The 12667-nt window shown below is 48.9% G+C and overlaps 1 protein-coding gene across 1 annotated transcript in view; it reads right to left on the minus strand.

The window, feature by feature from the left end:
* Nucleotides 1-11800, minus strand: part of chd5 (chromodomain helicase DNA binding protein 5) — a 32210-nt gene extending 20410 nt beyond the window's left edge. Inside the window, exons 1-7 of the mRNA XM_084705816.1 lie at nt 11734-11800; nt 6278-6432; nt 1975-2208; nt 1481-1599; nt 986-1221; nt 559-671; nt 1-48 (exon numbers count right to left, since the gene is read on the minus strand). The exon at nt 1-48 is cut by the window's left edge and continues 79 nt beyond it. Of these exons, the coding sequence (XP_084561942.1) occupies nt 1-48; nt 559-671; nt 986-1221; nt 1481-1599; nt 1975-2208; nt 6278-6432; nt 11734-11800 (972 nt within the window). The remainder of the gene's footprint in view (nt 49-558; nt 672-985; nt 1222-1480; nt 1600-1974; nt 2209-6277; nt 6433-11733) is intronic.
* Nucleotides 11801-12667: the final 867 nt, after the last annotated feature.

A 12667-nucleotide genomic window follows, 5' to 3' on the forward strand; every position in this document is an offset into this window, starting at 1 on the left:
GATGCTGATGTCATCAAAGTCCGACTCCTCCAGGAAGTCCTCCTCACTCTGGTCCACAAACACAGAGAGAGAGAGAGAGAGAGAGAGAGAGAGAGAGAGAGAGAGAGAGAGAGAGAGAGAGAGAGAGAGAGAGAGAGAGAGAGAGAGAGAGAGAGAGAGAGAGAGAGAGAGAGAAATAGGGAGAGAAATAGAGAGAGAAATAGAGAGAGAAATAGAGAGAGAAATAGAGAGAGAAATAGAGAGAGAAATAGAGAGAGAAATAGAGAGAGAAATAGAGAGAGAAATAGAGAGAGAGAGAAATAGAGAGAGAGAGAAATAGAAATAGAGAGAGATAAATACAGAAAGAGAGAGTGAAATAGAGAGAGGGAGAATTAGTGAGAGGGAGAAATAGTGGGAGAGGAGAGAGAAAAATAGAGAGCGAGACATTATCAGTTTTACAGTTGACTTGACCCCAAAGGCCATACAAAAAAATTATAATCTTTCTCTAATCATGAGTGTATTTCCCTAGTGATGGTTTGTGTCCTGCTGGAGAGGAGGACCAGAGGAGCAGGAACGTACGGACGAGGCTTTCTTCTTCTTGCCACTCTGGCCTGACTTGGACTTGGTCTTCTTGGGTTTGGGCTTCTTCTTCCCCTCCTTCGCCGTCTTGTTCCTCTTCCTCACTCCTGGACCTGAGACACCAGATCACTGTTGAACATCCTGGGCCTGGTGCATGCTTCTCTAAGCTCTCTACATGAAGTCAACGCACACACACACGCACACACGCTCACAGTACACACATCCAAACACACATACACACAACTGGGCCCCCATTCTCAAACACTCCACCAAACTCAAGTAAAGCACCAGTATGAACCGTTAGTTCCAACACCTGTGCTATGTTTCCCCTCCAGAACAGAGACCCCATGCAACTAGTCTGGAGGGAAGCCTCAGAACAGGGACACAGGCATGAGCAACCAAAACATGACGAGCTGGCAAACATTACCCTTCCCCTCTTTGGTTTTGGCTTTTCTGATTGGCCCTGGCTGGGAGCTCGGTTGGCTGACAGTGATGGGCGGGGCCACGGTGACGGTTTCCACGGCGGCAGCCACAGCGGCGGCCACGGCGGTGGCAGAGGAGCCTTTGAAAGGGTTGTTGGCGCTGAACTCCCGCCACTTGGCCCCCAGCACGGTCATCATCTTAGACATGGGGATCTTGGGGTTCTTCTTGGCTATCAGCGGCCTGGGAGACACACACAGTCAGACAGGACAGCACACACAAGCCAGACAACTCCTGTGGCAGTCAACCAATAGGGGGGGATCTGTTTGTGTGTGTGTGTGTCTGAAGGGAGGGGTGTGTGTGTGAGAGGGGGGCTTGTGTGTGTAAGAGAGGAGGATGGGGGGTTGTGTGTGAGCTGTGTATTATACGATAGGGTCAGGAAAGAGGCTCCCCAAAGCCTACAGATTCACACCAGCACAGAGACAGACAGACAGACAGGTACCTGAGGAACTGGCTGAAGGCCTTGTAGTTGGTGAGGGTGCGGTAGTCCTGCTCAGTGAAGGCGTGCTGGACATCCTCCAGGCCCCACTCCTCCATCAGCTGGCTCGACAACTTGGGCTCCTGGGGCGCCGCACACACACAGGGGGGTTAGTCTGGCAAGCACATGGGCTCACAAACACAGGCAGACATCCACACTCAAGCTCTCCCGCACAGACACTCTCTCACACACTCACACACTCACACACACATACAAGCACATGTGCTCACAAACATGTACAGACATCCACACACTCTCACACACACACATTTGCCCAGGATGGAACACATACAAGCACACACGCGTGCACCCACACACAGACAACGCACGTACACTAACATCTACACACATTCACACACGCACACACTCACACATGAACATACAACAAACACTAACGTACACAAAAAATTCAAAAAATTATCATAATAATTTTCCCGCCAATGGAAAAAAGAGCTCACTTTCATGTTCCCGTCATCGTCATCGTCATCGTCCTCCTCCTCTTCTCTCTTCTTCCGTTTGGGCTTCTTCTCTTTCTTCTCCCTGGGTTTCTTCTTCTTCTTCTTGGTGGGGGCGTAGCTGCTGCTCTCGCTCTCCGAGCCCCCCTCCGGCCGCTCCTCATCCTCCCTCTCCGAGGCCTCTTCCTGGTCGCTGCAGGCTCCGACCCCTACAGGGCCCAGGCCCTGGACCCCTGCCTGGAGAGCAGTCACGCACACACACAACAGCACGCATGTACACGCACACACGCACACACGCACGCTCACACATTTACACCCAAACACACACACACACACACGCCCACGCAAACACGTACGTACACGTGCATGCGAACATATGTGCACACAAATGAAAACACGCAAACACATACAAAACACACACCCACACACATTATCAGTAAATGACTTCATTAAGGCTCTGTGGGTCTCACTCATATAAACATGATTATGTGCATTCTACTTCACACAACTGACATCAACAAAATACACACGTTGAATACATAGCAAACTTTTATAAAGAAATCCATCAGCTCCAACTCTCCCACTCCTTCCGTATTCGTCTCCCGCTTCCAAATAAAGGGTGTTTTCGACTCTTTGTGTTTTCAGAGAAGAAAGCTAAATAATTGAATTGCATCCATGTATTATTGCATTGATCCAAAAGGCCAGTCTCAGCTGTCGGGTTCACATACAGCTCCCCCTGCAGGCCACTGTCAGACACACGTTCATCTCTGCAAATGCTAAGTGCACACACAGCCAACACACCTGGGACAGCACAGCCAATCAGGGGTTGTGCTGCCTGATCTCAACCAATCAGAGCAGTGCAGCTCAGTCAACAGAGGCATGTGTAGTGCCCCTAGAGTAGCTAAAACAACATCTGGAGGGTCAATTACGGATTATAGTTTATCGGTAGTGTGTTAGGATACTGCCATCTTGTGCACACTATGCATGCATTGTGCGTGTTTGTGGAGGAGGGTAGTTGTTTGTTTATGTGTGTGTGTGACTGTGTGTGTGTGTCTGTATATGTAAGTGTGTGTGCGTGTGCCTGTGTGTGTGTGTGTGTGCCTGTGTGTGTGTGTGTGTTTGAGACTCGCAGGCGTCTCGCTCTGCAGAGCAGGGGAAAGGCTCACATTGCCGCAGCACCCGCCAACCCAACCAGCAGCCTGGCTGTGTTGCTATGGCAACCAGATCGAGCAGTGTCTGGAGCTCTCTCTCTCTCTCATTCTGTGTCTCTTTCACTAACTCTCTCTCTCTCACTCTCATTATCGCTCTCCCTCTTTCTCTCTCACTCTCCTTTTCTCCCTCTTTCTATTTCTCTTCCACAGTACACTTGGTCTTTCTTACTGTCACTACATTTCTCATTTATTTCCCCCCCCTCTCCCTCTCCCTCTCCCTCTCCCTCTCCCTCTCCCTCTCCCTCTCTCTCTCTCTCTCTCTCTCTCTCTCTCTCTCTCTCTCTCTCTCTCTCTCTCTCTCTCTCTCTCTCTCTCTCTCTCTCTCTCTCTCTCTCTCTCTCTCTCTCTCTCTCTCTCTCTCTCTCTCTCTCTAGCAGCGCCAGCCAGTGGAACAGTGTTATCCAATCAGAGACCCCGGCATAATGAGCTTGTTATGCAGAGGCCTGTGGTAGCAGACTCTGTGTTTCAGAGGCCGTCTAGACAAATCTCATTTATGTAGAAGAGTGAGATAATGAGAGGGAGAGAGAGAGAGAGAGAGAGTGAGAGAGAGTGAGAGAGAGAAAGATAAATAGTGTATTTGTATATGAGTGTGTGAGTGTGCGTACATGTTTGTGGACATCCATGAAAGCGTGTGTCACCGTGCGTGTATCTGTGCGCACGGCTGCATGCCAGTGTGTGTGTATCTGTGTGTGTACGTATGAGGTATGTGTGTGCGGGCATGCATTCAATGTGTGTGTGTGTGTGTCCGTGTGAGCGCAAGGTAGGGGGGGGGGGGGGGGTGCAGGGGGAGGTGCAGGGAGGCAAAACCACTGTTAATTCCGAGAGCTACTGCAGAGGGGGTAGGCAGCAGTGAGCTGAACCTTCATCATCACTATAGCTACCAGAGTCCAACATTACACAAACACATGATGTAGGGCGACACAAACAAAGATGAGATGTTATCAGCCAGATGAACTGAGGTCTGAGCAGAGAGCATTCACTCGCCCAGGAACACTTACACGTGCACACGCACACACACACACACAGGCACTCTCGCATACACATGTGCACATACACAAACTCATACCCACGCATACACTAGCACACACACAAACACACACACACACAGACAGGAGAACAAGGTTGGATGCGTGCACAAAAGATCTGTCCCTGAACAGAATCCTTCACTAGGGTGTCTAAATTACATCCTGGAAAGAAAAGCCTTTCAAAAACACTATCTCAACAAAACAGATCCTCCAATAGGCGTGAGGCAGTAATGAAGCAGTGTGCTCTCCAGGAGGGCTTGGAGCAGCAGGGCTGATGGAAGTCGGTGACCCAGGCCCCCCTGCTCTGCCCTGGGAGGAGAGAGGCTGTGACCGCCACCACCCACATCCTCAGATGGTGCTGAGGCCCTGCTCACACACACACACACACACACACACACACAGGATGCATGGCTGGGAAAGCTACAGAGCTGGAGAGCTGTGACTGTCCAACACTGGTGCAGTAAGGAGGGAGAGAGAGAGAGGGGGCGAGAGAGAGAGAGAGAAATAGGGTGGAGACAGATAAATGGAGAGAGACAGAGAGAGGGAGAGGGAGGATAAGAGAGACCAAAATAAAGAGAGGGAAAGTGATGGAAAGATGGGGACACAGAGGAGAGAGAAAAGGGGAAATAGAGAAAAATATAGGAGTAAGAGAGAGAGAAAGAGATAATAGGACAGAGTCCAAGAAAGACACGGAAGGAAAGAGAGACAAAGCGACAGGGAGAGCGAGATTGGGAAAGACAGCGATGAACAGTGGAAAGGAGGAATAAAGGGATAGAAAAAGAGAGAGGTAGTGAGGCAGAGAGATACATACAGACAGTGCCTGGTTAGGGAGAGAGACAGAGAGGGAAGTCCCCCTTATTATCCCAGCAGGGTCCAGTGTTGGGTACTGTGTCTGTTGTGGCCAAACAGCCAAGAGCCAGTCTGTTTGGGGCTTGCAGGCTAGTCTGGGGTCAGGCTGACATAGCCAAGCAGCCAAAGGACTAATGGTCAGGGCTGGCAGGAACACCCTGGCTTTGTCACTGGCACAGTTGCTACTTACTGGTCAGTGTTGGGCATGAATGACAGAAACTGTACCAGACACACAAACACAAACACACAGTCCAAGTCACTGACAGACTACATGGACAAAGAGTATGGCTTAGTCAATGTTTAGTGTGGAGAAGAACCCCTAACCACATCCACATGATCTACTGCAGACACTAGGAGTTAGGTGTATGCCTCAAAGCAGGAATCCCTTGGTTCTCTAAGGACCAGGGGTTCAGGGCGCTGGCAGTGTGGGCTGTTAGTACCCAGCTCTTTAGCCACGCACTCGGGGTTACCCTCAGTGGGGGCGGCATGTCAGGTTCCCCTCCAGCTAATGAGGACCATGGAAGCGTCGGATATATAACGTGGGCTCTCTTTGGTGCCTTCTCTGGAGGGCTGCTTCTGAGAGTGGAGAGTGGACTGTGGTGGGGCTACCTTGGGGCCGAGTTGCTGGCGGTGAATGGGAGTATGTGTGTGTTGGGGAGGGGAGGGAGGACCACAGTCTGGGAGAGTTCGGCTGTCAGGGTAACTCTGTCACAAAGGCTGTGAACACTGGCACACACAGCTTTGGCACTCCTGGCCACACACACCCACCCACACACACACTCAAATAAACACACACAGATACAAACTCAAACACGCATTCTCACACATACATACACACACACTCACACAAGGAGCACACGCACACACAGCCAGGCCTGATCTCCAGACTAACCTGGCACCCAGTGTCCACAGCTTACACTGGCACTAACTAAGACACGGATGCCAAGTGCCCCTAGCCAGAGACACCCTTCTGTCTCAAATTAAGACCCGGCCAATCCAAGAAAATTCAACACAACACAAAGGCAATCAATAAAGCATTAATGAGCTATAGTAACCATTTTTTAAATAGGTTTCTCACACAGTAACAACCCTTCTACAATACAGTTCAGACTAATATAAGGTATCTCCTATTAATATATAAGCTACATATATCAAGTAATGCTATTTGCTGAGAATCTTTTTTCAGACTCGTTTTTCAGTTTCTCAACACACAAAGCTCACCTCCTTTTTCCGTTTCTTCACTTTGGTCATCTTCCCTTCTTTCATCTTTTTGGGTTTCTTCTTCTTCTGCTGTTTGAGGGAGTCGTCGTCGTCCGAGAAGAAGCTGTCCAGCGCCGCCAGGGGCACGGGGCCGCGCCCTCCTTCCTCGTCCTCATCTGGACGGGACAGACACACACACAGACACAGACGAGTCACACCCACACAGTCCAAGGTTCCACACCCGACCCTGGATAAAGCTACAAGAACACACCTGTAGCAGAGGTGGTTCGGTGACACGTGAGCGGTGACCGAGTCCAGCGCTGGTCTTCCAGTTAGGGAGGCTGGGTGACAGCTGTCACCGAACCACCTCTGCTATAGGTGTGTTATTATAGCTTGTACCCTCTGGGCTTTAACTTCCTGCTCATTGACCCAAGCAGCCAGGATTCACATCTCCGTTTTATTCACAAGGAAACGGAACCTCCTGGCTCCTAGTCTCCCCTCTGTGTGCCCTAATGTGCTGCTTGGCTCCAGTGCTGTCCCGGGGTTGATGCACACAGCCTTGCTCAGCGGCCGTGTGTGTGTGCCCCCCCACTGCCCTGGCACAACCCAGACAGACACGGAGCCGGCGAGCCCCAGCAGGTCACAGAGGAGAGAACGACAGCAGACAGTACATCACTAGAAAAGAGGCTCACACACACACACACAAACACTCCCAGGGTGCCGCATCCCCACTGTCAGACTCACACAAACACACGCAAACGCTCGCACACACACACACGCGGGCGTACTGTATACTCGCGTACGCACACACGCACGCAAGAACACGCAGGCACGCGCACTCAGACACACATACACAGACTGGAGGACATGAAATATGCAGCATGTGTATCAGAGTCAATCAGCCGACACAAGCCCTGCAGCCCTGCCTTCTCCTGGGAAGGCGTGTGAGTGGAGGGGGGAGAGAGAGAGGGGGAGAGAGAGAGAGGGAGAGAGAGAGGAAGAGAGAGAGAGGGAGGGGGATGGAGGGGAGAAGGAAGACAGCCAGACAAGAATCTCACCATCCACTCATCCAGTGTTTAGCCATGCTGTGGGGGGGGGGTCCACACAGAGAGAGGGCTCAACACAGCACGTACTGTATTCCCTCAAGGCTGTGTTTGTTTCCGTATTAACGCAGATGAGTAGGTGATGAATATGCCTTTGGCACTTGCTGTGTTCACAACAGAGATGTCAAATCTGTCTGACTAGAGGGGCCCAATCAACACAACTTTGACCGTTATATGAAATGCAGAGGCATTTGGATTACATATGTACGAGAAAACATTTAAATGGATGTTTCTGTGGTCTATCTGTATATTGACTTTACCGCATGGCTTTGGCTCATGTTGCCTGAGTTATTTTGAGGCCAATCTTTTCGTGGCGCTTCACAAAGGGAAGTCTGTCATGTCTGAGAGGCTGTGCTTCTTGTCTGTATATCTGTCTGTCTGTCTGACTTGTCTGTCTGTCTGTCTGTCTGACTGTGTGTCTGAATGTTTGACTGCCTCCCTGGCTGCTTGCATCTCTGACTGCCTGCATCCTCATCAGTCTGTCAGTTAGCCTTCCTGGGTGTCTGTCTGCCTGTCTGTGTAATGTATCTGTCTGTCTGTCTGTATGCCTGTCTGAATGTCTGTCTGAATGCGTGTTTGTCTTTTGGCCTGTCTGTGTATTTGCCAGATCGCCTGGCTGCCGCTCTGTGTTCCTGTCTGTGTGTCTGTGTGTGTTCCTGTCTGTCTTTCTGTCTACCTGTCTATGTATCTGTCTGTTTGCCTGTCTGTGGGTCTGTCTGTCAGCTTGTGTCTGTCTGTCTGTATGTGTGTCTGCCTGTTTCTGTTTGTGTACTTGTCTGTGTGTCTGCCTGTTTCTGTTTGTGTACTTGTCTGTGTGTCTGCCTGTGTTTCTGTCTTGTTCCTATATGTGTTTCTGTCTATGTTTCTGTATGTGTATCTGCCTGTTTCTGTTCCTGTCTGTGTCTGCCTGGTTTTGTTTGTCTTCCTGCCTGTGTGTCTGTGTGCCTGCCTTCCTGCCTGCCTGCTAGGCATGTCATCAGCTCCAATTACATATCTGACCGACACAAGAACAGACTGAGATATAGGGAGGAGAGAGAAGAAGGGGAGAGGTGGAGAGACAGAGAGAGGGAAGGAGAAGAAAAGGAGGAGACAGAAGAAGTGGAGAGAAGTGGAGAGAGAAAGAGGAGAAAAGGGGGAAGGAGGAGGGGAGAGCAGAGAGAGGGAGATGGAGATGGAGAGGAGAGACAGAGAGAGGAGAGGAAGAGAGTAGAGGAGAAACACAGAAGGAAACGCCCCCTACACCAGTGATTGGCCAGATCTTCCCTGTCTCTCTGCTCTTAACCTGTAACAATCAAATTAATTGAAACACTGCTGTCCAGTCCAATTAAATAAACAAAAGACACACTTAGGTATCCAAAGCAGGCAGGAAGGAGTAGCCCTCATCAGGAAGTCCATTCACGTAGGGGACTTCCTGTTCTGGACCAGTGCTCCAGTTGGAGGCCAAGACTGTGAGCTGAGTACCCTGATCTGTGGCAGGAATCAAGGGGACCACCAGCCTGTTGGTTGAGGGGACCAGGCTGTGCCAGGTGTAGAGGGGGTATTACTCTGGCATGTGGCTGCGAGGACACAGGCTGGCACCAGGCCCAGCGACATCCAGAACGCCTGTAGGGCAGGCTGCTCCACTTGGCACCTGTGCACACCTTTCAAGTGTGGATAGTAGAGCTGGGCAGGGTGGGGTAGGGTAGGGCAGGTAAAGGTGGAGAAGCACAGTGGAGAAGCAAAGGTGGAGAACCACAAGGGCTGACCTTAGGCCAGACCATTAGAGGGGAGACTCATAACTGAATCCCTGGTGTGAAATCCTACGTTTCATCTCTCTCTCTCTCTCTCTCTCTCTCTCTCTCTCTCTCTCTCTCTCTCTCTCTCTCTCTCTCTCTCTCTCTCTCTCTCTCTCTCTCTCTCTCTCTCTCTCTCTCTCTCTCTCTCTCTCTCTCTCTCTCTCTCTCTCTCTCTCTCTCTCTCTCTCTCTCTCTCTCTCTCTCTCTCTCTCTCTTTCTGTCTATCACAGGCTTTGGATGGAAATACCCACATAATGACTTCTTATCCCAGAGAATGAGTGAGATAGAGGAAAGAGTGATAGAGAGAGATTGCGGGGGAAGGGGGGGCAGGAGAAAGAGAGTAATAGAGCTAGAGACGGAGAAGAGAGCTAGAAAGAAACAGGGAGAAAGAGAAGATAAAACATTTGATGGAGAGAGAGAGTGAGAGAAAGATAGACAGATGAGAGCAAGAGACAGAAAGAGAAAGAGAGAGCATTTCTCTGCACAGAGCCTATTAGGGTTAAACAGTATTTGAGCTGCTGTGATGTGAGGAGGGTAATACAGTACAGAGCTCCTCATTGTTCCCAACGTTCACAGGCCTATGGAACAAAGTGCAGGCTACTAGAAGGAGAGTAACAGATGTGCCTCAGACAACATGTGAAGATTACAGCTACAAGCGTGCGCGCATATGTACTGTATGACTGCATCCCTCGCAGATACTCGCACGCAGGCACGAAAAGAATTAAAGAAATGGTGTCAGCTTTCATTGTGGATCCTCCAAAAATAGCTCCATGCAATTGGGGGTAAGTTTTGTAGACACATAAAAGCCTGTGATAATCTTTCATTTTCAGATGAGGATTAAATAATTGAGCAGGGAAAACAAATCTTGAAGATGGGTGTAGTTCTGGAATAAGTCACGTACCGTAACATGAAAGAACCTTGTGTGACCATGAGCAGCTAGTGTAATAACACGAGAGGTTGTTATCAAACTGTATGAGTGCCACAGAGACAGCGGCTGTTGGTAGACAACCCTGCTAGGATACGAGGAAGGGCAGGCTGTCATGGATGCATCTCATTCCAGAAAGTTCCCTCTCCAGCTGCCCTCATTTAAAATCTCTCAGACATCCCTGTTTTAAACAAAAAAAGGAACTTGGCATACACACACACACACCTTCCCAGTCATCCACTTAGCAGAATCATTTACAAGGGAACATTCCAGAAGGAAACCAGATTCCCCACAATCTGATTCTAAACATATCCATTTATCACTTGTGAGTGGTGCTTTGAACAGTCACCAACTGATGTAGCCAGTGTCAGTTATGGAGTAGGTAAATGAAGAGGGGGACAAGCCCAAAGCAGCACTCCCATTGGTTCTTGATGCCAAGCTAATGCTAAACTATTACAGACCGGGACGGAAGGACGGAAGCCACCATGGCAACAGTAACCAAACTGATTTGATTAGATTTACCAAACCAACATGACAGTCTTCAGATCCTGGTTGGTACAGTATGTCTTGAGGACAATGCTGTAAGGACACTTTATCACATCATCTCCGACACCAGGCAGTGGCTTGCCAGAGATTTAAGACCTGCTGGACAGAGATGGATGGAAAAGATTGATGACCCCCCTGCTCTCCATGCAAGCCACACACTAGAGGGCCACTCTTCTAAACTAGCTGTGTAAATAAATGTCATGTCATCTCTGTCACTACACATTTTACACTGCAGTTCACCTGCCTCGGTTTTCATTTGCATTTGTTTCAATATTGTACAGTCTGTGCAATACATTAATCACTGTCAGAGACCATGTGTTGAGTGTAAACAAATCAAAGGAAATACTGAAACATATTTCTTAATAACTGCAACAAACTGGTAAAAAAATAATCTAAAATACTATGACACAACACGTCATCTCCCCTGGTTGAAAAACGAATGACTGGCTGGAGTACAAGACCGTGGAACGAGACAGTCCGGACAGCTGATGTCAAGTGTTTCCTTGTAACACGTGGCTTTAGCACCCCTGAGACCACTGCTGTAGCCTGATCTAAACAACGGAGCCCCTAGCACACTACTGACACTTCCTTCGGATGCTGCAGAGAGACGGCAGATGGTATCGAGTCTTAAACTTTGAGAGACTTCAGATCAACTATCACTGTCAGCGGAGGCATGATTACCCAGCAATAGAAAACCAGAAGAATATTGATAATGCAACGCATGACAAAAAAGAGTGTTATTTCTAATAAGTAGTCTATGAATATCGCAGTTAAGTGTAAAATGGAGTTTTATGGCCTCATACAGTCGCGGATTTCGGATAATTTCGTGCGAATGCGAATTCCCCCGGACAATGTGTTTGGCAGAAACACTTCATCGTCCTTCCAACCGCAAACCTAGGATTTCCATAAAGAACATTTGAGGATATGAAGAGTGGCGACAAGTGTAGACCCATGTCCCTGATGAACGCACACGGGTCGTGCAAAATAATAGCATGACTGTGCTCTGCTAGAGCACCCCACCCCTCCTCCCTTCCAGCAAATCCAGAACGCAGGACAAGCCCTTTTCCCCGCATTCGACAAGCCGTAGCAGCGTAAAATATCTGAAGGACACCCCCCCCCTTCCCTCACCTGGTATTTCGTCTTCAAAATCCATTTCGTCCTGTGCCTCGTCTTCATTGCTTAGCGACCCCGGCATCTTTATCTCATACCTCAAAACCTCTAGCCAGAGAATTAACAGAAAGTTAACCCTCCAAATGCCACTCTTCGCTCTTCACTGTTTCGAAAAGACAATTTATACAGGCCCTTTGCAAAAATAAATTTATTTTTGTATGTTAAAATTGAGGTTTCTCTTGTAGGAGAAATGTATATCTTTTTCCACTCTTCTCTTTCCAAGTCTTGCAGTCTGAAAATAAGAAAGAGACAAAAAATGGAACACACATGCCCAGATAGTGACGTCTGGTCTGTTGCCATGACAATCCATCCCATAATTTCCACAACTAGTTAGTCATGCTTTCCTAGTTACCACTTTCACTAGTCGTGAGCGGAGCTTAAATGGCATTGCCTCTAAAAACACCTCCTCTCCAAGTCGCCTGTCGCGTTGCCCATTTTCTCTAGTAAGACCGTAGAATTCGAGGTTACACCGGGATAGAGTGGAGGAGGGAGGGGGTGTTTTGCTCCCTCGAAAGGAACCACTTTTTGATTTTATTCGTGGTCGGTCGCAATCGGATGCATAATTAAACTGCGAAATGTAACTCTTCGCTTGAGAACGACTACAGTATGTAGCCACGTCAGGTGCGCAGGCTACATGACAAAGTATCAACACCAACTTCGTTTTCATGACAAGCTGGACAGTTGGCTCGCTCCGCTGTTGCCAGTTGCTGAGCTGTTGTCAAGGTAACCACCGCTGGAACAAAGTGCCCATGAGAGATGGACCACATGTTGAAACAAAGAAAACGTGGGATCACCGACAAAATAACACGACCTTGTCATGGCAATTCACATGAAAAAAGAGAAATATATTTTAACGTTTGTTTCCCATATATTATAAAACTGCCCAACACAC

Source organism: Hypomesus nipponensis, chromosome 9 (genome assembly GCF_054491055.1).
Source record: "Hypomesus nipponensis isolate SF chromosome 9, ASM5449105v1, whole genome shotgun sequence".
In the NCBI taxonomy this organism is placed as follows: Eukaryota; Metazoa; Chordata; class Actinopteri; order Osmeriformes; family Osmeridae; genus Hypomesus; species Hypomesus nipponensis.